The 24,971-nt window shown below is 48.0% G+C and overlaps 3 protein-coding genes across 9 annotated transcripts in view; 2 read left to right on the top strand and 1 right to left on the bottom strand.

Moving 5' to 3' along the window:
* The window catches only part of PPP2R3A (protein phosphatase 2 regulatory subunit B''alpha), a 50,457-nt gene extending 43,659 nt beyond the window's left edge, over nt 1-6,798 (bottom strand). Inside the window, exons 1-2 of one of the 2 annotated variants that reach the window (XM_041416174.1) lie at nt 6,732-6,786; nt 5,148-5,249 (exon numbers count right to left, since the gene is read on the bottom strand). The gene's annotated coding sequence lies outside the window, so the exon portion shown is untranslated. Of the gene's footprint in view, nt 1-5,147; nt 5,250-6,731 lie in introns of both variants that reach the window. The other variant, XM_041416175.1, reaches the window with a different exon arrangement.
* A 4,483-nt stretch (nt 6,799-11,281) lies between these two features.
* DBR1 (debranching RNA lariats 1) lies at nt 11,282-19,974 on the top strand. The gene is made up of 8 exons (XM_041416366.1): nt 11,282-11,509; nt 11,602-11,726; nt 11,823-11,903; nt 12,924-13,009; nt 13,390-13,614; nt 14,454-14,534; nt 16,714-16,859; nt 17,361-19,974. The coding sequence occupies exons 1-8, from the start codon at nt 11,313-11,315 to the stop codon at nt 18,034-18,036; spliced, it is 1,617 nt and encodes a 538-aa protein (XP_041272300.1). The 5' UTR covers nt 11,282-11,312; the 3' UTR covers nt 18,037-19,974.
* A 1,333-nt stretch (nt 19,975-21,307) lies between these two features.
* ARMC8 (armadillo repeat containing 8) overlaps nt 21,308-24,971 on the top strand; it is a 62,889-nt gene continuing 59,225 nt past the window's right edge. For 3 of the 6 annotated variants that reach the window (XM_041416276.1, XM_041416275.1, XM_041416273.1), the window contains exons 1-2: nt 21,308-21,445; nt 23,389-23,465. In XM_041416276.1, the coding sequence (XP_041272210.1) occupies nt 21,401-21,445; nt 23,389-23,465 (122 nt within the window). In that variant the 5' untranslated portion in view covers nt 21,308-21,400. Of the gene's footprint in view, nt 21,446-23,388; nt 23,466-24,595; nt 24,669-24,971 lie in introns of those variants that run through there. The other 3 variants (XM_041416272.1, XM_041416274.1, XM_041416277.1) reach the window with 3 other exon arrangements.

Genomic DNA, 24,971 nt, shown 5'->3' with positions numbered 1-24,971 from the left:
TTTCTTAGGAGTATTCTCTTGGCCTTCAACTGTTCCCAGTTCATGAGAACTGTGAAGCTGGATGTGGTTTGTGTGTACTTACTAACCTTTGGAGGATTTCTCTCCTATTTCTCTCTTGAGCACCCCTGGATTCAACAGAAATTTTTTGCATCCTGAGCATCTTTTTTTTGACAAGACATTCCACCATCCACCAACCCTTCCAACCTGTCACTCACCAGCTTCAGTATGCCAAGATCTTGTACTGATACACTGCACAAACACTACATCTCCATGCACGCTGTCCACAGCATTCCCAAATTTACAGAACTCCATGTCATCCCTCTGCCTTCTCTTTCCCTTCTCTTAGCTTACTCAGTTCTCCTAGAGCAGAAGCCACTTTGCACCTCTAAGCATTCCCACAGCCCCTCTCATAAGCTTTTCTGGTTCAATTACACACTTTAAGACACAGGAACCCAAAGTGGACAGAGCATTCAGGAAAGATGAGAACCACAGGCAGAAATTAATTTTTGAGCTGCCTTTCAAAAATCAGTATTATCCCTATATAGTGTCTTCTCCTTTCCAGCCTCACTGCATTCAGATAATGTATTCTCAAGTGTCTGCTCTCATAACCACCTGGGTTAGCTCACTCTGTCCTTCTTTCTACTTGTCTTCCAAGAGGAAATAAAGATACTATTGTCCTTTGTAAAATGCTCAAAGATCTACTGAAAGAACACTCTGTTCAAGAGGAAGGTGTTCACTTTTAGAGATCAATATTTTCATGTAGCCTCAGAAAAAAGGTTCAGAAATGGGCAGCAATAGTGACCCAGAGGTCTTGAACAGCTGTTCTGAGAGGAATCATGGAGCAGGACCAGGCACTTCAGGTCAGAAAAGAGGTGACTTCAGAGAAATATAAATCTCCAAAGTCATGAATGGCATGGAAAGGGCAGATAGGGTCTGACTGCTATCTACTCCTCAGCACAAGAACTAGGTGGTCAGTGCCACAAGAAGCAGGATTAAACGAGCACACACATGCAGCAAACCTGGGAAATGTCTCCTCAAAGGATGCCAGGGACACAGAAAGATTCTGGGGAGTCAAGGGGCCATGTTTTTATACCTCCTCTGTCAAAAGGCACCATATTTTACAGGGGTGCCACTTGACACCCTTTAATTCTTGTTATGCTGGTGTGGCAAAATAAACAGGGATATTCCCATGGCTGCAGATTTCTATCCCAATTCTTCCTCTTATCCTTCCTACTTCCAAACATGTACTTTCCATGCTAAGTTCCAGTTGATTTGGTTACTCTTTTTACAAAAGCTCTTCAGTCATGTGTTTTTCTGTAATATTAACTACAACTCTTTGGAGAGGGGAGAATATCTACCCCTAACTTTGGGAGGGTATATTATTCATTACACAAAAACACTATGGATTTACACCATGGCATGCTGATTTGCTCCCTCTTCTTTTCCTAGAGATGTCATTTCTATTTGCCTTTTTTTTGTTGTTTTTGACTGCTGTTGAGTGAGTTTCACAGAGCCTTATCTGCATTACTTAAAAGATCTCTTTCTTGAATGGCACAGATTCTCATGAGCTCATCACCACACAGGCACAGGGAGTTGTTTATCCCCTGTGCACATTAGTTTATATCTGCTGGTATCAAGTACCTACAACCAAGTACTGTGAGAACCTTCTGCAACTGCAGCCAGCTTTTGTTTCTGCTACCCTACTTCTGTGATTTTCAGCATATACTGTCACTTCATTACTCAGCCTCTCTTCCAGGCCATTTATAACTTAGTTCAACAACACAAGCCTTAACACGGATGCCCCCAGGAGTGAAGGGCGATCACTCTTCCCTAGAAAAGCTGAGAGTCCTTCCTAGGCTTTAACCAGGTATTAATTAATGACTGAGAAAGCTACACTGCTGCTCCATGGCCATTCATTTCCTTTAAGGAGCATTAACAAAGTCCTTTGTTAATCTCTCTCTGAAAACCCAGACACAGCAGAACATTTGCTTGTTTGTCTCTCATGCCTTCTTGTCCAAGAGCTCCAGACCATCAAACTTTACCAGCTGTAGCTGGACTCCAGCATTCCTGCAGTGACCCATGGAGGTCACTGCAATGGGAACACTTATCAAGGCAGGCTTCCAAGCAGACATGACCTTGAGACTCACTGTCCTGCCTCACTGTGGCAGGACCATTAACACTGCTCTGCAGTCACTGTGCATTCAGGTAAGTCAGTTTTTACACTGAGAAATCTGTTTTGCTAGATTTACCCTAAAGAAAAATAATTCCCCAACACTAACTTAAATACAACCTCTCCACATTTACAGTAGCAACACAAGGCAAGCCCACCACTCAAAAAGATCTGGGCTAGTATCAATAACAATCGTATTCACTGATTTTTAAAAATAAACCTGGCCATAGACCATAATCTATTGTTTTAAAATACTGATTTGCAGTTAATGAATGCAGTTTTATTCAGAGTAACTCCTCTAGGTTAAGTGACAGGGTTATCTAATACTCCAGGGCCTCTATCCCTGTCACAAACACCAGCACAGAGTCCCTGAACACGAGCATACCAGAAACTGCTGGGGAGCACCAGTGCACGGCCGTGCAAAGCTTGTCACTGGAGGTGTCAGCTGGGAAGGAGAGGAGTTAACAGTACCAGGAAAGATGTCACCCTTTTCAGCTTTTCTGAAATACCTTTCTTCAACTTTCCGTTTGTACAGTCTTGGAACTAAAACTGACCAGACAGGAATTTGTGCCCCATGAGACTGGTTTCCAGTTAGATGAGACAGCAAGAGAGTAAAAGCTCACACGATTTTTCCATGTAACGCCAACCCGTCACACAGAAATACTTTGCCAACTAATTCTTGTTCCAGCCCCATGTCTGTGCAGACACACCAATCTTGCTCACTTAGCAGGACCCAAATACATTCACAAACATGCTGAAGTTTAGCAAGGCGCAAGAAAAAGACAAATTAATGCCTGAGCTCTGACACAATGACAGCAAATAAGCTGACCAACCAGTAAAACACTGGAGGTGAACAAGCTTCAAAAGCACATAATTAGCAAGGCTCAGGGCAGAGGTCAGAAAGCCTGCTTGATTAAGTAATGTGTCTCCTGGCTGCTTATAACCGTATATGGAAAGAGATAATTTCATATTAGCAAGATAAATTTATTGCCCCTGGAATGTTAATTCAGTATCACAAGTATCCATTCGCTTTATACAAATTAAAGTGATTTTATCTAAGTGTTAAAATAATAAAGGAAGATTTGTGTCCAAGACAGCATTCCCTTGGTCATTAACTTCTGCTGACACTGAGGTTACAATTTACAGATTCCCCGAAACCATTTTTGGAAACTTACTTGGAAGTTAAATTTCTCCTGTAGCAGAGTAGCCATCTGCTAGTGGTCTGCAGAATAAATATACTTTTAATTTAATAACAACTAAACCAAAACAATTGTTTTCATTTATTGCCCATCTTTTCAGAGCTCATGCATTTCTCATTGCTTGACATATCCAACTTCTTCAGGTCTCACATGTATCACATTGGAGCCACTTAAACCCTCAGGCATTCACAATTTTGGGTAAAATTCTCTTTGTCTAAGGTGATAGCCCATTTCTCCAGGGCAGCCTCAGTTCTCAGCCCATATCTGGTCCCAGCTGGAGTACTGCTATAGCTATTCCATGGGTCAGCAACAAGCACAGTGCCACAGAAAAGCTCCAACTCCTCTGCATTCCCCCCTCTCCTCTGAGGCATGGTCCCAGGAGCTGTCATTCCCACCAGCCATACCTTGCACAAGCCCATTCCTGCCAGCCTCCAGCTCACACTGGGAACAGCAGCAGCTGTCGAAATGCAACAAATTACACCAAAAGGTGCAGCATGTCCTGGCATTCAGCAAGTCTGGCACTGCTACAGATTTTTGTGCCTGTGCCTTTGATAAGCCACACCAGAGGCACAGAGCAGCGTGCACAAAGCAATGCACAGTTTAAGGGAGCATAAATTTCTGTCCCCCATCCTCTACCAAGGAAAACTAAAGGTGTTTTAGCCTGACATCCCAGTAAGATTGTGGAAATAATTGCTCCTGTGTCTTTATTAAGCCAGGGAGATTTACAAAACAACAACGAAGCAGAGAATTTCCATTAACTTCTCTCTTTTCCCTGTGTATTTAAATAGAAGCAAATTAAAAAGAAAAGCAATACACACAGAAAGAAAAAACAAACAGAAAACCAGATAAATGCAAAGATTACCTCACTTTAAGTGGACAGCCGTGCTCACATTTGTGAAGCTGCATATTCATTAAAATGAAGTAATTTTTAACTAGCTTGTGGTTTACATGTATGACCTCGGGTATTGCCTCCTGCACCCTACCCATACACTATTCTGCAGTCAGAATTACTCATTTCTCCATCAGCAGAGTATTTGCATGCCAATCAGACACTGATTAATTGTTAACATGGTTAATTACCAACACATTTTCCAATAATATTTTCCAGTATTATCCTCGTTTTACTCTGCAAAGAGAATACATCTGTTTCTGGTGCTCAAGCCCTGATTTTCCAAAGTATGTGACATCAGGGAGTGTTTCATGTGGCCAAAGCAAAGCACCTGCTTAGTCACAACTGCCTTGGCAATCCTAGCTCAGAAATTCCACAAACTAGACCCAGGGACATAAGCAGCAGAGGAAATACATCAGTGAATTCTGCTGGAAGAATCTTGTCCCATAACACACATGAAAACAGTTCTTTATGACAGCACTCAACAAGGTTAATTATGGATGAGAAAATTCCCCTCCTCCCATAGTTTTACTTTGCTGTCCCGTTTCTGACAGAATTGGAGCACAGGATCTAAGCTCTAACTGAACCTTCAGAAAAGCTCAGTGTAATAGGAGAAAGCCTGGTCTTACAGGGAAGAAGAACATGCAGTCATTTAAGGCAAATTGGTATTGGAAAACATTTACACAACGAAGGCAAAGCAAGCTCTGTCCTGCACAGGACATGCCAAGTCCAGAGTCACTTCAAGTCAGGTTTTCTGTGTAATTCAAGGGCAGAGAAGTTCTCTATGGAGAACGGTCCTTACTAAAAACAAAAAACCACCAGCCAACACTCACCCCACCCATGAAAAAAAAGGGAAAACAAATTCCACCATGCAGCATCATATTTATACCTCCAGGGCTAGCAGCAATGAGTGTCAGACCGCAGGGCTCCACCACAGAGCTTTCTGAACTGCCTGAGCCACATTATTCATCACCTGCTCCACAGGTTGCAGCTGAAGGAAATTAAATAGATGCTTTACCAGAAAATCTCTGCAGTGTTTGGCAGTCACACATCAGTCAGCTGTAATTTGAGGAGCTTTGCCCACAGCTACCTTTAACATTACACCTCTGTGTAAATTACAACTACAAAATAATACGATGCGACAGTGGTTGCAAAGGTCTGGGTAATGGAAACGGGCCATGTGCCACCAGGGAACTTCGACTTTTCTCCTTCATTTTCAGGCAAATATAAATCATTTGCAACTGATACACAGCATTACCCTTTCCAGATATATACATACTGGGAAAAAACCCAAACAACCCACCACTGTCTCATGCTTCAGTTTCTCAGAATCCAGCAGACATTAAAAACATCATTTTACATAACAAAGTCTAGCAGTACTGACAATCTCCTCAAAGTTCTCACTAAAATAACCTCCCCCTACACAACCTGAGAGAGCAGACCTGCCAAGCTGAAGAGATTGACAAGAAAAAAATCAAGAGAGAAGGTGACTTAAAGAAATGGTTATTCAATTTTTGGAAGCGTTATTTCCTGAAGCAGGCATCACGTCATGTGAGCTAAAGCCATGAGACCACCACCAAGAAAAAAGTGCCCTGCCTTGCAGGCAGCACCTCAACAGCAACCACCTTAGGGGACTACCTGCCTCTGGAATCCTTCCCCAGCCTGCATTCCTGCAAAGGTGGGAGCGTAGAGCAGCACACCTCCCAGGGTCTCCCTCTTCAGCAGGAAAAAGAGAGTTAATATAATTAGTCCCAGGCTTAAAAATATTTACATTACTTGAGACCAACGCAGTCTGATGACCTGCAGAGAGAATTACTCCGGCAGGAACACCTCCTTCATAAATCATTCCACTCGTTATTCAAACTCAGTTTCACAAGTTTATGCTCAACTTAATCTCGAATTCATCTGCCCGTGAACCAAGGAGTCTGGTAGCCAAAGCCGTTCCCTTTCTCGCTCATGAAGAAATACATAGGGGAAAAAAATTGAATCCTACTTTCATGACCACGTATTCATTCACAGCTGCAGTGAAGATAATGGAAGGTCCGGCTACCCAGGGTACTGGGGCAAGTGGTCACAGAAAAAGAACAGCCTGAGGACGCCTCACCGGAGTTTACCTCCGGTTCTCAACAGCCAACACCTCCGGGCCAGCCGGGGCTGGGGACACGCTGTGCTCAGAACCTGCTACGCCTAAGCCCCTGGGGACAACTCTCCTGGGACAGCTCTCAGCCACGACCCGGGACACCACGGAGCTTCAACCCGTGCGGGGCGAGCATCGCCTCCCGCGTATGCCCGGCACTGCCGGCCCCCACCGCCCTCAGCACACCCCGCCAGACCCTCCAGGACCGAGCCAGCGCCCACAGCGGGACCCCCGCGCCGGCTCCTCATGCACAGACACAGCCCCGGGCCCCGCGGGACAGACCCACTGCCCGAGACAGGGCGAGCCCCGGCCCCGGGCCCTGCCGCTCACACGTACCCGCCGGGGCAGCGCCCCGTCCCGTCCCATGGCCAGCGCCGCTCCCGCCGCCGGGCGCGCTCCGCCGCCCGCCCCGGCCGCCCCTTCCGCACGGCCGGGCCCGCCCAGCGCCGCGGGCCGGGGGGGCGGAGGGCGGAGGCGGGTCCCGCCTCAGAGAGCCCCGGGGCCGCCTCACGGCCCGTCCGCGCCTCAGCCCCGCCTGCCGATCTCCAATCGTCGCGGACGGCGGGTTTTGTTTTTCCCTCAGGAACGCCACCAACGCCCTTATAGAATCACGGAATCGTCAAGGTTGGAAGAGACCTTCAAGATCATCCAGTCCGACCATGCAGCCAGCACTGCCACTGTAACCCGTAAACCACATCAGCCAGCGCCAGAACCAGACGCCTCTTGTACACCTCCACGGACCATGACTCCATCACCTACCTGGCAACCTATTCCAGTGCCTGGCTGCTCAAAGAGTCTTTTTTTTTTTTTTTTTTTTTTTTTTTTTTTTTTAATAGCTAATCTGAACCTCCCCTGTCTCGGCTTAGGGCCATTTCCTCCTGTCGCCTCACTGCAGGCACGGCAGAGACCGGCCCCACCTCACTACAGCCTCCTGTCAGGGAGCTGTGCAGAGTGATGATGTCCCGTCCCCCTCTCCACCCCGAGCCTTCTCAAAGCTAAACAAACCCAGCTCCCTCAGGTGTTCCTCATGGCGTATGTTTCCTTCCCGAGCCTTGTTGCCCTTCTCTGGATATGCCACAGCCCCTCAATATCCTTTTAGAGGTGAAGGGCCCAGAAGTGAATGCAGTGCAGCCTCACCAATGCTGAGTACAGGGGAGGAATGACTTCCCTGGTCCTACTGGCTACAATGCTCTTGATACAGGCCAGGATGCCACCGGCCTTCTTGGCCACACTGCTGGCTCATATCCAGCTGCTGCCGACCAGCCCCCAAGAGTCCCTCCCTGCTGAGCAGCTCTCAAGCCACCCCTGCCCCAGGCTGGAGCTGCAAGAGGTTATTGTGATGATCCCAAGTGCAGGATGTGGCACTTGACCTTACTGAACCTCACACTGCTGTCCTCAGCCCCTTGATCAAGTCTGTCCAGGTCTCTGCAGAGCCTTCCTGCCCTTGAGCAAAACCCTCAACCAGCCTGGTATCATCTGCAAATTTACTAAGGGTTGCTTCATCTCTTCCTCCAGACAGCTTCCAGCCTTCATTGGCTGGAGGCCATCAGTGCTGCCCTCCAGCAAAGCAGTGTCCTCTGGCAAAAGGTACAAATTAAGAGGGAAAGAGCCCTGTTGGTGCAGCTGGAACAGGGAGGCAGCTGCAATGCCTCAGCCAGGAACAGGCCCTGCGTTGGCAGCTGTGTTGCTGCACTGCAGATCATGTTGCAATCATCAGACAAAATATAGGGGAGGAGATGCCCAAAGACACCTGGACACAGCTGCAGGTAAGCCATGTGACATTCAGGCCAGCCTCCTCTAAGCGAGCTTTAGTTTTGTCTGGTTGCAGCAGCCCCTCCCTTCAGTTGCGCACACTCATCAACCTGCCATCTCACATGCTCTCACAGCTTACAGCAGCAGCTCAAAATCTCAGCTGGAACATAACAGATTTGTCTTTTGCACTCCAGTGCATCTCCCTCTCCTTCACACTGTCTCCCAGCACTTCTCCTTGTACCTCCCTTCTCAGCCATGCCGTCCCTCCCCAAAAGTCAGACAGATACCTCCCTTTTGCTGTTCCTCTTCATTTTAGTAATATGTAAATCATGGTAAAAACCTGTTAGCATACTCTAAAAACACTAGGAAGCACTTGACAGAAAAGTCTTCAAAAGGTCTTCTCATTCCGTTCTCAGAGATGAGGGAAGAAACTCCTGTCATCCACAGCCCCTTCAGATGCCTTTTATTCTTCATTTCTCTGCAGAGGAAAACTACTTTCATGGTACTAAACTACCACAGTCAGCTCAGGAAGAAACCATTATTTACTGCTCTGTGCAGGCAGGCAAGATCCAAAAGGGCAGCCCAAGCAATCTATTGACCTGAGCTTGCTTGTTGGGACTTTTCCCTCCTTGGCCCCACAGTTCCCTGGCCATTCATGCAGGACAGGATATACACTCAGTCCTCTGCTGCAGGACTGGACATTCAGGCATGAGACACATGCACAGGCAACTGGGGCAAGAGACTATGACTGCAAAACCCAATCCAAGGCCAAACACAGGTCATTCATGTGCTGGAAGAGAACTGTGCCTCAGTCACATGGGTTTTCAAACAGTCTTGAAGGACTGAACAAAATTACAATAACATAGTTAAGCATTAACTTGCTGCCACCTACCCTGTAAACAGCAGCATGGCTGATTCCCTTTGTGCTCTGGAAAGGTCAGAGCAGTTTTGCTCAGTCAACACCGAGTTTAACTGTGGATATTGAGATGCATCATGAGTAGTGCACAAGCACTAAAATACTATGACATAAAAGAAGCCCAACTTTATAGACTCTATTGTGCACCAGTTCACTTGGGATAAGGGGCACATAGAGTATAAGAAATTAGCCTGAGCCAACAAACTCAGGAAATACAATTACAATATCAGCTTACCTTGCCTGTCTGGGGATGAATTTGGGTGGGCAGGTATCTCAGGAAGCCCCTCGAGATGATGTACTCTGGGTAAGGTGGCATCTTCCAGACAGTCACGGACCTTTCCTGTCTCTCAGTCCCTTCCTTTCAGGAAGTCTGAGAGATGGCAAACACAAGAGGTTGTTGTTCTCCTCCAGAGAGTCGGAAAGCTTTCCCAGGAGAGGCGCTGGACTGATGAGTTCTTGCACTACTCCAGGTAGGTCTAAGCAAAGTTAGTGAAAGAGCCAAGTGCACCCGAAGTGTGTTTTCCCCTTGGAGACTTGTGGGGTTTGGAAGCCAGAGGAATTTTCCCCTTCACTTCAGCTGGGCTTGGACAAGCCCCAAAGTACACAGAGTAATGCAACACTGTGAAATTATGAAACCTAGGAGACAACACTCATATTTTCTTAGTATCAAAAGAGAGGCCATTATGTAATGCTTGCTGCCATGGGGGAACAGGAATGTCTACTTGGTTCCATGATTACAGAGGAAGCAGTAGCAAGTTAATGCTTAACTATATCTTTGCAATTTGGTTCAATCCCAAGACTTAAAAAAAACCTCCAAACCAGTCTTGAAGTGGAAAGTCCGGAGTGGTTTTACTACGTGACAACACAAGGCCACCCTACAATCCAACCCACTGCCCTTCCAAAGTGGGAAATCAGTGCTTTCCAAAGAGGAGCCTGTCAGTCCCGAGGAGCAGGGGATTTCTCACCCCACCTCATACGTGCTTGCCCTGGTGATGTCCCGGCCTCTTCCTGTCCCTGTGTGCTACAAAGTTACAGAAGCCAGCGCTTTGGCTATGCTAAAAACTCCCCTGCCTGAGGCTGAACTGGCCCGACTCGGTGTTGTATCAGCTCCAACTGCAGGTGGAAGCGTGCACAGCCACTGCTCGCGCCGCTCCACCACCACTGTGTGTTGTGTGAGCCACGCGTGAGGGATAAGCACAGCTGGTGCTGCTCCCCACTGGGCCGGCCGAGGAGGTGCTGCAGCGCTCGGCGGGTGCTGTGCAGCGGGGCAGCCGACAGCCCTCCCTGTGCAGCGTGCAGCCCGGGTGCCCCCGCCGGGCTCCTGCCCCGCTCTACAACCCACTCTGTGGGCGGGACGAGCCTTCCTGGCCACGTACAGACCGTGGTGCTCATCGCTGTGCCAGTGTTACCGCCGGAGCGAAGGTCCCACTGGCCAGCTACAGAATCACAGAGTCAGTCACCAAGGCTGGAAAAGACCTCCTGAGATCATCGAGCTCAACCCTGTGGCCGATCCCCGCCTTGACAAGCGGACCAGGGCACTGAGTGCCACGTGCAGTCTTTCCATAAACACCTCCAGGGACGGGGACTTTACCGCCTCCCTGGGCAGCCCGTTTTCTAATGTGTCTAATCGCCGTTTGCATGAAGGAATTCCTCCTGATGTTCGACCTAAACCTCTCCTGCTGCAGCTTGAGGCCATGTCCTGTCCTGTTCCCTGGGAGCAGAGCCCGACCTCCCCCTGGCTGCACCCTCCTGTCAACAGGGAGTTGTGGAGAGCAGGAACAGCCCCCCTGAGCCTCCTTTTCTCCATGCTGAGCCCCCCCAGCTCCTCCTCTCAGACTGGAGATCCTTTCCCAGCTCCGCTCCCTGCTCTGAGCTCGCTCCAGAACACCTGCAGGGACAGTGACTCCACCACCTCCCCGGGCAGCCCATTCCAGTGCCTGGCCACCCTTTCTGTGAAGGACGGGCAAGGCCGGAAGGGACCATCGGATGTCACCAGGTCCGACCTCCCTGCTCGGGTGGGGCGGGCGGGGGCCCCCGGCGGTCAGCGGGCCGGCTCCCGCAGCGCAGCGCTCCGGCAAGCCCGCGGGCAGCGGAGACGACCGGGCGGGCCCAGCGCCCCCCGGCCCCTTGTGTCCCCCACACGGCGCAGGCGTAGCGGTGACGCAAAGGAGCGCGGGGAGATGAGTCAAGGCACGCGCGGCGGTGACGCAAAAGGCGCGCGCCGCGCCCGCTCGTTGCAGCGGTCGGCGATGAAGGTGGCGGTGGCCGGGTGCTGCCATGGCGCCCTGGACAAGATGTACGAGACGCTGGAGCTGCTGCAGCGGCGCCACAACGTGCGGCCCGACCTGCTGCTCTGCTGCGGGGACTTCCAGGCCGTGCGGAACGAGGCGGACCTGCGGTGCATGGCCGTGCCGGCTAAGTACCGGCACATGCAGACCTTCTACCGGTGAGCGCCGCCGGCCCGGCCCGGCCCCGGGCCCCGACCCGATCCGACCCACGCGGGCTTGGCCGGGTCCAGCAGCTGCCGTGTCTCCGCAGGTACTACTCGGGCGAGAAGAAAGCCCCGGTGCTCACCGTGTTCATCGGCGGCAACCACGAGGCTTCCAACCACCTGCAGGAGCTGCCCTACGGCGGGTGGGTCGCGCCCAACATCTACTACTTGGGTAAGGTCCCTCCGCTCCAGTCCAGGTCCCCCGGGGTTTCCCCCACAGCCCCTGCCCTGCCCGGCCCCTCCGTGACCGCCCTCCCGTGTCCCGCAGGTTACGCGGGCGTGGTGCGGTTCCGCGGCGTCAGGATCGGCGGCATCTCGGGCATCTTCAAGTCTCACGACTACCGGAAAGGTACCGGGGCAGCGGGGAGGGGAGAGCCGGGGCCGCGTTGTGGTGTGAGGGTCTGCCTGTGCTCACCGCCAAAACCTCTCCTAGCCTGGAAACCCCTCTTGGTTCAGTACACCGATTGTTCTGGAGTTGGTAGACGAGTCTGTAGCTGCCCAGTGACCACGGCAGGAAGCAAGGCACCTTTGGAGCGTTGTTGGAACAGTGTTGATTTTTCCATGGCAGTGTCCTTTCAGCGTGCAGTGCAACACTGTTTGATTTTCCTTGAGTGAAGCAGTCAGTTTATAACTGTGGCACTGTATGAGTGTATTGTCCTGCCCTGAGGTTTAGGGAGTGTACATCTGGTTCCTCCTGGTTATGTGGGTGGGTATTTGAGAGTTCTTCCTGGGAAGGGTGTCAAAGATGATACCCCATGTCAGTGAGTAGAAGATAGTTTATTCTTTCTGATCTCAGCACTTAGAAGAGTGGTTCTTGTGGTTACTGTACTGTGCTGTCTTTAGTAACAAACAGCTTCACAGAAGCTTTGCAGGTGGCTGTCAAGCTGCAAAGTACTGAACCAGTTTTCTAGAACACTTGATTCTGTCTGATACTTGCCAACACTAATTCAATTTGCTGTCATCAAGGGGGCACTTCATACGCTTGAATATTGCATGAGGGAGATGACATGAGACTCTTTAGGCAATAACTAAAAGAGCAATTTTTCTGTTAATTCTGTAGAGTATGTAGGAGCTATGCTAGGCATTCATGTGTTTTGTCCCAAGGCAAAGTTGGAAAGTCATCCCTTATGTCAGGCTACATGTTGGTGCTTCCGGAGCCTGTGGTGCCTGTGGACAGTGACTGGGATGTTTAGGCTGCTGCTGAACCTGTTAAGCTGTAGTTATGTGATGGGTGGCAGCACTCTGAACAATCATGAAAAATCACAGCCTTGTATTTGGGGTCACTCTAGGTGCCTGTGTGACCCCAAAAAGCTGCTGTGTAGGAGGGAACTAGTGATTCAGGCAACTCTTCTTGTTTGCAACATTTCAGGCCACTTTGAGTGCCCACCATACAACCAGCAGACCATCAGAAGTGCTTACCATGTGAGGAATATTGAGGTCTTCAAACTCAAACAGGTCAGTGGAAAGTCTCTTCTTTTAAGCAAGGGTAATTTTCATTAATTTGGAAGTAGGAAGTTAAAGCTACTCTGATCAAGTATGCTGAATATTGAACATGCTTTAACAGGTTGATCAGACATCTGAGGGGTGTGTCCTTTGAGGACTATTATGCTTAGCCATTATCCCTTTTAAATAAAGCTTTTGAAAATTTAATGAGGAAGAAGATGCCTTTGTGGGCAGAGGACTTGCTCTCTATGATTTCCTCTGAGTGCCTGACTTATGGTGATGATATGAACTCTTCTATAAGGCAATATAAAGCACAGCTGGCTGCCTCAATTAATTTCTAAACTCCTTTGTCAACATGTTGTATTTATGCCATGTGCTTTTTGGCCTGACAGCTGAAGCGTCCCATCGACATATTTATGTCACATGACTGGCCAAGGAGCATCTATCACTATGGAAACAAGAAACAGCTCCTCAAAATGAAATCCTTCTTCCGTCAAGAAGTGGAGAGCAACACGTTGGGAAGCCCTGCTGCTTCAGAGCTTCTGCAGCACCTGAAACCCACCTACTGGTTCTCAGCACATCTCCACGTTAAATTTGCAGCTTTCATGCAACACGAGGTAAAGAGGGACCAAAAATGAATGTATGTGTCCCAGGCACACTTTAGAACTCTCATGCAAGTTATCAGGTCCAGAAAAGCAATTTAGTAGTTTTTGTTCTTAAAATTCAGTTAAAACCATGAAAGATTAAGTGGTGTTAGGATTAGTGTTTTATGTAAATTAAAGAGATGTTATAAATGAGGGGTGTAAATGACTCCTGATCTCCTTTAAGAAAGGAGTTTAATGAAATAGCTATTGTTCTTGAGACTTACTAATTTAACTGTGTAGAAAAGCACTCTCCTGCTCTGCTGGGGAAGCAGATAACTTCACAATAGCTGAGAAAAAGGAGGCGACTTCAAAAAACCTGGTAAGGGAGTGATTGAAGAGAGCAGTTACCTGAGGGTGGGAGGATCCCTGGAGTACAGCTTTGCAGGCCTGGTAGCCCAGGTTTAAGCCAAAACCAGCCTGTAGTTGAAACAGTTATTCCTGAAGTGGTGCCAGTGCTGTTCCTATTTGCAAATTATTTAATTTGCAAATTATGTAAAAATGTTAACTCCAGACCTTGTAGAATCAACAGGTCTGTTGCCAATTAAGTTACAGTTTTTCTTTTTATTCTGAGGCTGAATGTGCTCAGCTGAAATTAGTTCGTGCTGAAATGTAGCTCTTGCTTTATCTTGCTATTATCTGCTTCCTGCTGGACTCCCAGTCAAGCCTGTCATTCTCTTGTCCCTGCTAATTTTCTATTTCAGAAAGTATTTTTCTGTAGAAATTATACCTTTGAACCTGTCTATACAGCTTGTTTAGAATGGTCAAATTTCACATAAGTGCTAATGATTGTGTTCACACCATTTGCTTCCTAGACAAACTCCAAAGAAGAGTTACCAAAAGCAACCAAGTTTCTGGCTCTGGATAAATGCTTGCCACACAGAGACTTCCTGCAGGTGATGAACGTTTGTAGAAGGTTTTCACTTTAAGTATTTGATTTGTTTGAACTGCTAGTGCTGTTCTTAGGTATAAGACGAAGAATAGTGCTGACAACTGGAGGACTTTTAAAGAAACTAGGAATGCTGGCTGTGTGGAATGGTCTTTGTAGGATTTTGTCCTGAACTAAGCAGACCATTTTGTGTAGGTACAGTGTTTCCTTAATCCTACCATTTCCATCTAGCTTAGAGCAAGTACCTGACTCCAAAGGATGAGTCTAAAATAGATTGTTGAGTGTGAGCTGCTGACAGTGTTTTTCAAACGCACTCAGGTGTTTTATTAGTAATAGAATAGCTTTTACTTATCATTACAGCGGGAAAGTGGTGCATTGTCTGTCCTTTGGATGTGTGGTGGGATCTATTTGCCCTAGTAAATACCTTTGAAGGTGAAAGAGAGTATGAGGATGGGCTCTATCTATGCAAAGGGACATGAATGCTAGTCCAGACTTAAAATCGTAGAACAAAACTGATCTGGATTAGTACTACCTCCAGCAGCATGGAGGGTTTAATTACTTTGTGGAGTATTTAGAGTCTGACTAGGGTTTTGGCTTACCCACATGGTTTGATTTGGGTTAATGTCACTGAAGACAAAGTGATCTGAATTTCAGTTCATCATAAAATAGTTTGAAAATGTTTCCTCTTAATTCATAGCTGTGCTGAGAGTGGTGTTCATACAGAATGACTGTTCTTGACTGTTTGTATCCACTTAGAAGTGTCTTGGTTTGAAAGAGATGTCTGCCAAAGAAGGCAGGAATCTCCCTTGGAATAGAAAATATGGCTCTCTACTCTCCATATTATTACAGCTTTTAAATTATGGGGCTTTGAGGCAAAGATACGAGAAAAGCAATAGCAGTTCTTCACTAGAAAATGTGTGTATATTCTCGGCCGTCTCTGGGCTGCGCTTTCCCCTTGGCTGCAGTTCCGGTCACAGCCAGCAGAGGCGCTACTGGCTCCCGGCCGTCGGGCAGGGCGGGGCGATGATTCCCCCCGCGCCTGCAGGGGACGCTGTGGCGCAGTCTCGGCCCCGCTCTGCCCGTGGTGACGGCGGCAGAGAGGGCAAAGGGGCTTCCCTCGCACCCCCGCAGGGGCAGCCGGGCCGGTGCCCTCGGGACGGGGAAATGGCGGCGGCAGGAACCGCGGGCCGCGGCTGGAATGGCAGAGGCTAGCAGGCCTCCGGGGCAGTGAATCGAAGTGTAGCACTAAGCCCGAAGTGGTGACAGAGGCAAAAGGATTGGGGGGTCCTGGTGGGTGCTGGGTTTCGAGCTAAATTGTAGCCAAAAACCCGAAGCAGTGGCAGAAAATGGCCGGGGCTGTGCAGTGGCAGCCAGGCTCCTGAAAGCAGCTGGGAGATGCTCCCTTGGAGTGAGGAGCAGTTTTCCCCCGAGGCACCCGAGTAGATGGGGAGGGTCCTTCCCAGGGAGGCTGGGTGTTAACAGGTCCCAGTCCCACGGCCGCTCTGAGGAGCAGAGGCTCACCCACAGTAAGGAGAGCCAGTGAAGGACAGAACTCCACAATGGCAGCGGATTCTCCCTGCAGCAGCAGCCTGGCACAAGACCACAGCTCTCACCTCTGATCTCTAGGAGTGAGCGAGGGCCAACCCCAGCCTCTCACCCCCAGCCAAAATCTGGCAGTATCACTGCCTTTCCTGGAGAAATCCCCCCAGCTAAGAGATGTAACAAACTGCATCCTCTCCCTTGTCCTGGCCGCATCTTTTTTCTCTTAAGTATCTGTTTTTCTGTCTTCTTAGGCAACAAATGGGAGAAAAATTCCTTAAGAGAAACTAAAAAAGAAAAAAATCCTATCCTCCAACAGAAGGCAGCATGAATTTAGAAACAGGCAAATTCTATTTCTGAGTTGCATCACTGTCCGGTTGCTGGCAGTAAATGAGGGAGTGTGTTCTGCTTTTTAATTGCTGTAAGCTGAAATTTAGAAGTTCCTTTTTTACTGCTACAGATTGTCCTTTGTTAGCCCTTCGTGGAGGGCTGGCTTGAGAGGACTTGTTTGGTTGAGACCACTAGCTCAGTGTACTTTAAACTTCATTAAAACTGTGTACAGTGAATGTAACCTTTGAAACTTTAATCAGATTCTGGTGTCAAGAGAAATAACTCACTTAATCTGTTTTCTGTGTGTTTGTAAGTAGATAATAGACGTGGAGCATGATCCCAATGCAGGAGACTCGCTGGAGTATGATGCTGAGTGGATTGCAATCCTCAAGGCCACCAACAATCTTGTTAATGTGACCCAGAGCTCCTGGAACATGCCTGAAAATAATGGCCTCCATGCCAAGTAAGTAGTCTGCAAAATAGAGATGAAAGTGTGGTTTGTTTGTTTGATTTTCTGGACTGGAAGTAAAGTTACATCGGAGTTGTGTTTCTGTTCTGCAGCCTGTAGGACTGGCTAAATGCCTTGGAAAGAAAAGGGGATATTGGCAAAAGATGTAGTCTAAAGCATACAACTTCTTTAATGTTCTACCTTGGCAGTTAGTTTTGTTTCGCAAACTTAGATACCAGCACTTGAGGGACAGAAACTATACCATGAGGTATAGTTCCTGAAAATCAGGCTGGGTTATAGGCATGGGTTGACATAATACACTAATCCTTGGTAGGGAGAAGGGTGTCTCAGTACTGACCAAAAGCAAATGAAAACCTTCCTGAAAAAGTACTTGAGGAGTAAAGCATCTATTGTATGATGAATTTATAATCCATCTTTGAAGGCTGCACTCTGTGGTGGGAACAGGCAGTACCTTTTGACTTGCTGCACTTATTTAAACTTTATGCACTTGTTTAGGTGGGATTACAGTGTGACAGAAGAAGCCATTAAAGAGGTGTTAGAAGAGCTGAACCATGACCTCAAAATTCCTTGCAACTTCACATTGACAGCTGCTTGTTACGATCCCAGCAAACCCCAAAAAAACATGGAGCCAGTTCATACCATCAATCCACAAACCACTGAGTTCTGTGCCCAGTTTGGCCTCACTGACATCAATGACAGGATCCAGCAGGCTAAAGAAGAGAGCTCAGGACGAGGCGGATGTGAAGAGGAGGAGGAAGAGGAGATGGACAGTGCTGGGTCAGCCGAGGAACCCAGTGAATACACTACAGATAATTCTGGCCTCTCATCCTTTAATCCAGATGAAATAATGCTGGATGAAGAGGGTGGTGATGAAGACCTGAGTACATGTTCTGTAGATCCCTCCCCTGATCACGCTCCCGAGTTCTCCACGAGCTTCTCCGACATCCGGATCATGCCAGACTCCATGGTGGTGTCGTCTGACGATGCCACGGACTCCAACAACGAGGAACTGGAGAAGTCTGGAGGGAGCAAGCAGGTGGAGGAAAAGAGCTCCACTGAGAGGCCGTTAAAGCGCATTGGTGGTGATGAGAACGGGGACAGCGGCGTTAAGAAAATCAAGAGAAGGAACCAAGCTATCTATGCTGCAGAGGATGAAGATAAAACAGATTAATAGTTCACAGGGTGTGTAACTAAGTTCTCCAAGCCTTTCTGTGGGAAGGTGGTGAGAATTGTACTGGACCACATGTGCTTTTAATGTTACATGATCTTAGTCATGTTACTTTGCTAAGCTCAGAGGCTGGACGTACTTCTTGCAGGGAAGGTGATTTACACAGAATAGACATCAAAGAAAGAAGCTGAGGCTTTTCCAACAAAGTACTTTGTCAAAGGATGTAAAGCTGGTATAACCTTGATTTTGCTTCAGTTCTTGGTGTATGGTGTACGCTCCATATCTTCAGCTGAACAAGACTCACCATGCTTGTTTAACAAGAACTCTTAAACTGTAGCCTGAGTCCAAGCAAGAGGATGTCTGACTTACAAGACGGAATGATTTTATTTTATTGCTTTTATCTTGTTTTATACTGGATTATTAATACAAAGTAGCATATGCAGTAACCCTGTGAAATTTGAAATTAGAATTCCCATGATAACAGAACAGCAACAGAAGAATGAAGATTTTTGTTTCTGGTGATAGTCATGCCACAGAAAAACTTTGTGGTCATAAACAGAAAAATATGTGTTGTCCAGGACTGGCTTTTAATGACAGTTCTCATAGCAAACCAGGTCTCTTGCTTTGGAGGACGACGGTTTTATGGGGACCATGGAAGGGTGCATTTCTGTTCTTAAAAACACTTTTTTGTTCTATTTCTTAAAACTTGAGAACGATGTCTTAAAATGAAAGTAGTTAGGAAGGACAGCTTCCTGAATGTGGTCAGCACCACTATCTCACCTCTGACTAATTAGGGCTGAGTTTGGTGTTGGTGCAAGGCGGTGGGTGTGTAAGTTGTCTGAGACAGTAACACCTCCCATTGTCATTAGAGTCACCTTTCACTTGTCGTTTCAGTAGCTGTAACTTGCTGAACTCTTAAAACTGGATTTAAAATCTTCCAAAGCACTTTTGTAATGTTCAGCTAAGGGAGAACTGAGGAGTTCAGGGTTTTTTTTTTTAATTTTTGTTTTCAATTTGTTTTTAAAATAACACCAAAGAGCTGTGCTGAGCTCCTCAGCTGCCAGAATAGAGACCCTCTTGGAAGCTTCCTTTTTTTTTTATTCTTGCCCTGAATTATTAGTAAATGGCACTCCTTTGGCCTGAGAGGCACAGGGATAAAACTGAGTGAACTCATGAAAATGACAATGTTTTCAAGCATATGTCGTTAGACTCATTAGCCTTCCTGACAGATGGAATTCTTAGATGGAATTCCTTATGGCTGTGCTGCCCTGCCCCAAGAACAAAAGTAGCTCCTGTGCTTTTCCTCCTCCAAGGTACAGGCACTGAGAAGGGAGAAGTCATCCTGACAGGAACAGGGAACTGGACAGGGAGCAGTGAGTGAAATACATTTGTGAGTGTGAGTTGTGTATCGGGGTTGGGAATTGATCTGTTTTTAAATCACTTCCATGGTCTGGAGTTCATCTTGCTTCCTCTCCTGTCAAGCAGTTCATTACAAAAACTAAACATGTTAAGTACTCAAGGGCTAGAAAAGGGCATAATTAGTGCTCTCAACAGTTCAATTAACAGCTCATCTGTCAAAACAGCCACCAAAGAGCTGTGCTGAGGTATGAGGAGAAACTGGGAGTAACCGGGGTGTGATACTCAGGGTATGTAAAATGGCTGTGAACTGTCACTAAGTTATTGAAGCAGATGAGTCTCTTTAAGGGTCCTGGATCTGCAGTGGTAAAATCTTCATCATGCCTCATGATCTGAACACTATAATGGAAATAGTGTTTTAAATATAAATTCTGTTATGGACTTGAAAAGCCTCCCAAGGAACCTACGCATGGCATTGAGCTCTCAGGTCTCTGCACAGGAATAGAAGATGTATAGTGCATGTAATAGACTTTTCACTCTGATTCCTTTTGTTTTTAAAATAAACTTCTTTCCTGTGTTGTCCCATGCCTCCCCCCTTCTGATAAATGTGTTTCTAGAAGGCAGGAGATTCTGATTTTTGAACCTTTAAAGATTGCAGCGTCCATTGCACAGAGTGCAGCCGGTAAATACAGTGAACAGAAATGTTTTTTGAGTGTGAATCATGTCTGACCTCTAGAGTTGCCATGCCCTTTCTTGCAGTTGTTCACACCCTCTTTGCAGTTTGCAGTGTCCTTCCCTGACTTGCCTTCATCCATGAGGGATTTTCCCTGTCGGCAGGATTCTCTGTTGCAAGGAGGGTTCAGAAGAAGTGCGGAGCTTTTCTAGTAAAGGCCAGATACTTCAAAAAGGAAAATTCTAGGGAATGCTGAGAAATTTAAATTGGCTTTTAAGACCAGTCTCCAGTCTTCCTTAAAAAGATTTAGTCTTTCTGAAAACTTTTGAAATTTTGATGAGAAACCTCTGGAAAACCTTTCTCTGTACAACCTTGTATTTTTTTCAGTGTGTGTACTTAGTCTAAAACTATTTTTGCTGTTACTAGTGCCTGAGATAAGTGTTGGCCTGTTCCATCTCAGGCCAGCACAGAGGCTTTTTCACAGCATCTCATCAGTCTGCTCAGAAAAACAGCAGAGAGATATAGCCTTGTTTCATAATGGAGTATTTTAAAATCTATTAAAGTCACCTTGTGACTGCATCCTAAGGTATGTTTATTGTACTCCTGTTATCCTGTGCAGTCTCCAGCAGCTGCCAAACCTCTGGTTTCCTGGGAAGGGAATAGGTTGAGAGGTGTGAGCCTGAGCTGTGATGTTTCTGCTATCTTTTCGTAGTTTTACCATCCTCCCGTTTAGTTCTGACTTCAGGGTGGGTACAGTCAGTGTCCCCTCGGGCTGTGTCATACAGTGGGGCTAATAAAAAAGTAGCAATCTTGTAGACCCTGTAGCACATCTTAGTGAAGTCCTGGGTCGTTTGGGGTGTTTTCTGTGAAAAACAAATTCAAAACCAAAGAAATCAACGCTGGCAAAAAAAGCAACGACAAACTAAAGCAACCCAAACCGACTGAGTGCGGCGAGGCTGAGGGGAAAGGGCGGGCTCGGCCCCGCTCGGGCTCGTTTCGGTTCGGGCTCGCACAAAGGCTCGGCAGGCTCGGGCTCGTGTTCGGCTCGGGCTCTTTCGGCTTAGGTTCGGATCTGCTCGGGCTGGGCTCGGCTCGGGCTCGTTCCCCCTCGGTCTCCGGCTCAACCGGGCTCAGGCGCGGCTCGGGCCGTCACTCTCCGCGGTCCGCGAAGGCCGCGCCCTGCCCCGCGCGTGCGCACAGCGGGCACCGTGCTGCACGCGGGTGGCGTGCGGCGGCGCAGGCGCGGCCCGCTACCCCCGGCCCCCGCCCGCCGCGCGCCCGCCATGAGCCCGCGCCCGCCGGCCTGAGGCGCCGCCGGTGCCGGAGCGCTCCGCCAAGATGGCGTGTGTGCTGGAGGCGCCGCTCCGCATGAGCGTCCTCTCGGTGAGTACCGCGGGCCGGGCCCTGCCTGACCTTGGCCCCCGCTGGGCCCCGCTGTCCGGCGGCGCCGGGAGCGGCCCTGGGGCTGCGCCGGGAGCGGGGGCGGTGAGGGCGGCGGGGCCGCGCTCCTTCCCTCCGCACCCCGCGCCGCAACTTCTCCCGGCGCTGGTTTGCCCCCTACGAGGAGCCCGTTCCGTGGTTGCGGAGGCACCGGCGCCCTGGACGTGTCGTTCGCTGCTGACGGCTCGGGCTCGCCGGCCCCGGGCAGCTGCTGCTCGGCACGCGGAGGGCCCGGCGCTGTCGGCGCTGCCCTTCCTCGGGGGCTGCGGAGCCGGGCAGGGGCTCCCGGGTGCGCTCGCAGCCCGCCCCGGCTCGGGGGCTGAGCTGGTGCCGGAACCGGGGCTCTCTCCTCGCGGCGTCCCGGCTCCTGCGGCAGGGAGGAGCCGCCGTGCTGGGGGAGCCTGTGACAGCCACCTTCCCTTCCCTTCCCTTCCCTTCCCTTCCCTTCCCTTCCCTTCCCGGGGGACGGCCCAGGCGCGCAGCGGTCCTGCTGCATCGCGCCGGTGCCGGGAGTCGCGATGCGAAAGGTGCAGCCCGCGTGCTGCCGCAAGAGCGGGGGGTTGGCGCTTTCCCTTCTGCTTCCTGAAAAATACACCTTGGTTAAGAGTTCCGTGAAATTGATTATGTCGATAATTTTTTTTTTTTTTTTGAGGGGACTGCCTGCATATAAATACACTTGTACATACTGTAGACTTCGTAGCTGATGGGGTGGAAACCAGCATATTTTAGAAACAGAAAGCTACGGGTTCTTTGAAGTCTAGAAGAGTTTTACATGTAAATACATACTTCAGATAGCTAGAAGTCTATTGCTATTCTCAAAAATACTGTCTTTGGTTACACGGTGGAAGTGTATCTGTAGGACTTACGTGGCATAATTTAACAGTGTTCCTGGAGACAAAGGAGCCTTGCTGCCTCTAGATGATTCTTCTCTGTGATGTGAGACCACAGGCAAGAAGCTGCTGGTGCCTCTTGGCATCGGGGTGGGGAAGCAGGAGTAGGTTCAACTCCATAGCAGATACTTGCTAAAGCAAGGAAGAGTTTTCAACTCTTAGAGCTTCTCTCAAAGAAAACTCATAAGGAAGAAATGGGAAGCTTAATGAAAAGAGAGCTGGCAAAAAGGAAAAAAAAAAGAAAAAAGAGAGATATAATGGCAACACATCCTGGCAAGTGTTCCTGAGAACCTGGAGACCTGGAGGGAAAATTCCCTTCCCCTTTCCCACCCTTGTATTTTGGAATGCTTGCCATCTCTGACTTTTGGATCTTCTCAAAAGGAATAACAAATCAGTGGTGCATAAGTGAGTAGCTTACAAGCACAGTCCTGTTGCTGGGAATAGAATTCTCTTTGTCTTATACAGCACTGTGAGAATAACTGCAGTTGTGGGGAGTACTGTGCTGCTGTCCCATTGCAGGTCTGTGGCACAGGCTCTGAAATGTAGGTATGTTATGACAAAGTAAGTTGCAGAAAAATGTCTTGTTATGAGCTTCCTTCTTTTGGAGAGCTTGTTTGTGGGTATGCTTCTTGAGCAACAGTAACTGCTCTTTGAAACTTTTTCTTCCAGGAATTTATTTTTAATCTATATAGTAATTAAACATACTAAAATTGTGATTCAAGGCAGTGCTAATAACTGCAGTTCATAAATAGCTCTCTTTTAACTTGCTTTGACACTTACCATGTTGTTATCTACATAAGCACCTCATCTTCTCTAGATTACACTTGAACACTGGGTTATCTTTGTGTGACGTTGCCCAGCAGTAACACACTGCACATTTAAATACAGTTCTGTGGGTTCCCTGCCTCTTGCCTGGGAAGTTTTGTACACTTGCTGCTGCATAAGCCATGTATGGATTGATGTAAACTGTTGCAATTGTTTGCTCTCTCTCTGCAGGAGGTCACAGCCAGTAGCCGCCACTATGTCGATAGATTGTTTGATCTCGATCCCCAAAAAGTCCTGCAAGGTGTCATGTAAGTCATTGAAACACTCTTGGGCTCTTGGTTGTGCATAGGCCAGGTGTACTTGATCCCATGAGAGTGATAAGTCAAGGGCAAGAAGCTCTTCCTATGTTTTTTTTTAAGAAATGTAGTTGGCAAATCTTAATACAAATATGTCAGTATTGATATAGAGATAGTATTGATATAGACTCTGACTCTGTAGTGCATATGGTTCATAACACAGCCTCCCAGTTGCCAGAAATGAGGTTAAACATTCTGTGAGCACTGAAAATTTTTTTGGATGTATTTCTGCCTTTTGGCCTTGTTTTGCTCCTCTTCCAGGTCTGTTGAGACTCTTTGTTCTTACTGCACTGCCAAGTCAGTGTACCTGCCTCTTACTCTTTCCCCTGCTGCCATGCCTGCGTGTTGGCTTTGGCTTTTTTAGTGCTTGGCTTCTGTCTCCCCACGGGAACTGTAAGCTGCAAGAGAATGCTCCCACAGAACTGAATTTGGATGCAAGTTGTATTTCAGTACTTCTGTTTCATGCCAGCGGTCAGGGTAGGGACTGAGAGAGTGAGTCAAGGAGCAGGAGTGAAACTGCTGCAAAGCTCTGATGTTCCCTTGCTGTCCTTAGGCCATGAACTTTCCACTAGAATAACTTTTCCAGCAAAGTGGCAAATGAGTCCTTGCCCAGGACTGACTTTGGTGGTGAAACCAGACCTTTTTGGGCTTACCAGTAGCTTGCTGGCTATGGCTGTCTAGTAAAACACCAGGAGAAATCAGAGGAACAAGTAGATCAAAAAGCCAGGAATGTTGGTTGTGTTGCTTAGCATGACCTGAGGTGTTCCCCAGTAGCAGATGAAAACACTTATTCCAAATGCCTGGGGCAACATGTGAGTGTCCCTTTAAAAGAACCCAGTCTAGGTAAAACTATCCTGGAAGTTTTCTTGGTTGGGATACCCCCTTGCCTGTATAAAAACTTTAGATACCCTGCTGGAACTATGTGCAGGTTCTTAACTCTGCCCAAGGGGAGCCTGGTTTTGCTTCCACCCTTTGGCCTTTGTGGTCCCCTCCTCATAAGGGTGGTGGGGTGGTCCTGGGGAAGGATGTGTCTCATCCAGTGTCCCAGTGGGGTGACTTAGCCCCTCTTTTCTCCCTGGCAGATGCTCTGAGCCATGGCTGGTGCTCCGTCCCTGCTCTCCTTCCTTTTCAAAGGACTGGAGCCCACAACCCTTGGTAATCCCTTCCCTATCTTTTGATATGTTATTCATCTTTTGCAGTATAACTGATCTCCCAGAAACAGGAGTTTTAGGCAGTATCTTTGTCTTGGGTAACATCTGAAATTCATCTTGTCTGTGGGTGTCAGTGGATTCTATGCTGAGATCCTTTTCTTGTATTTAAAGACAAGAAAATACCAATTTATTTCACAAAATCTCTCATAGGGCAGATTTGGATGGTAATACTGTATTTGTGATGCTCTGGCTGAAATCTTAATTGTGAGAGTATCTTTACTGACTCTGAGCCAGTCCTTTGTGGCAG

Source organism: Onychostruthus taczanowskii, unplaced genomic scaffold, assembly GCF_017590055.1.
Source record: "Onychostruthus taczanowskii isolate IOZ18803 unplaced genomic scaffold, ASM1759005v1 scaffold51, whole genome shotgun sequence".
In the NCBI taxonomy this organism is placed as follows: domain Eukaryota; kingdom Metazoa; phylum Chordata; class Aves; order Passeriformes; family Passeridae; genus Onychostruthus; species Onychostruthus taczanowskii.
The sequence above is the reverse complement of the archived record's forward strand: the minus strand, read 5'-3'. Positions and strand labels throughout refer to the sequence as shown.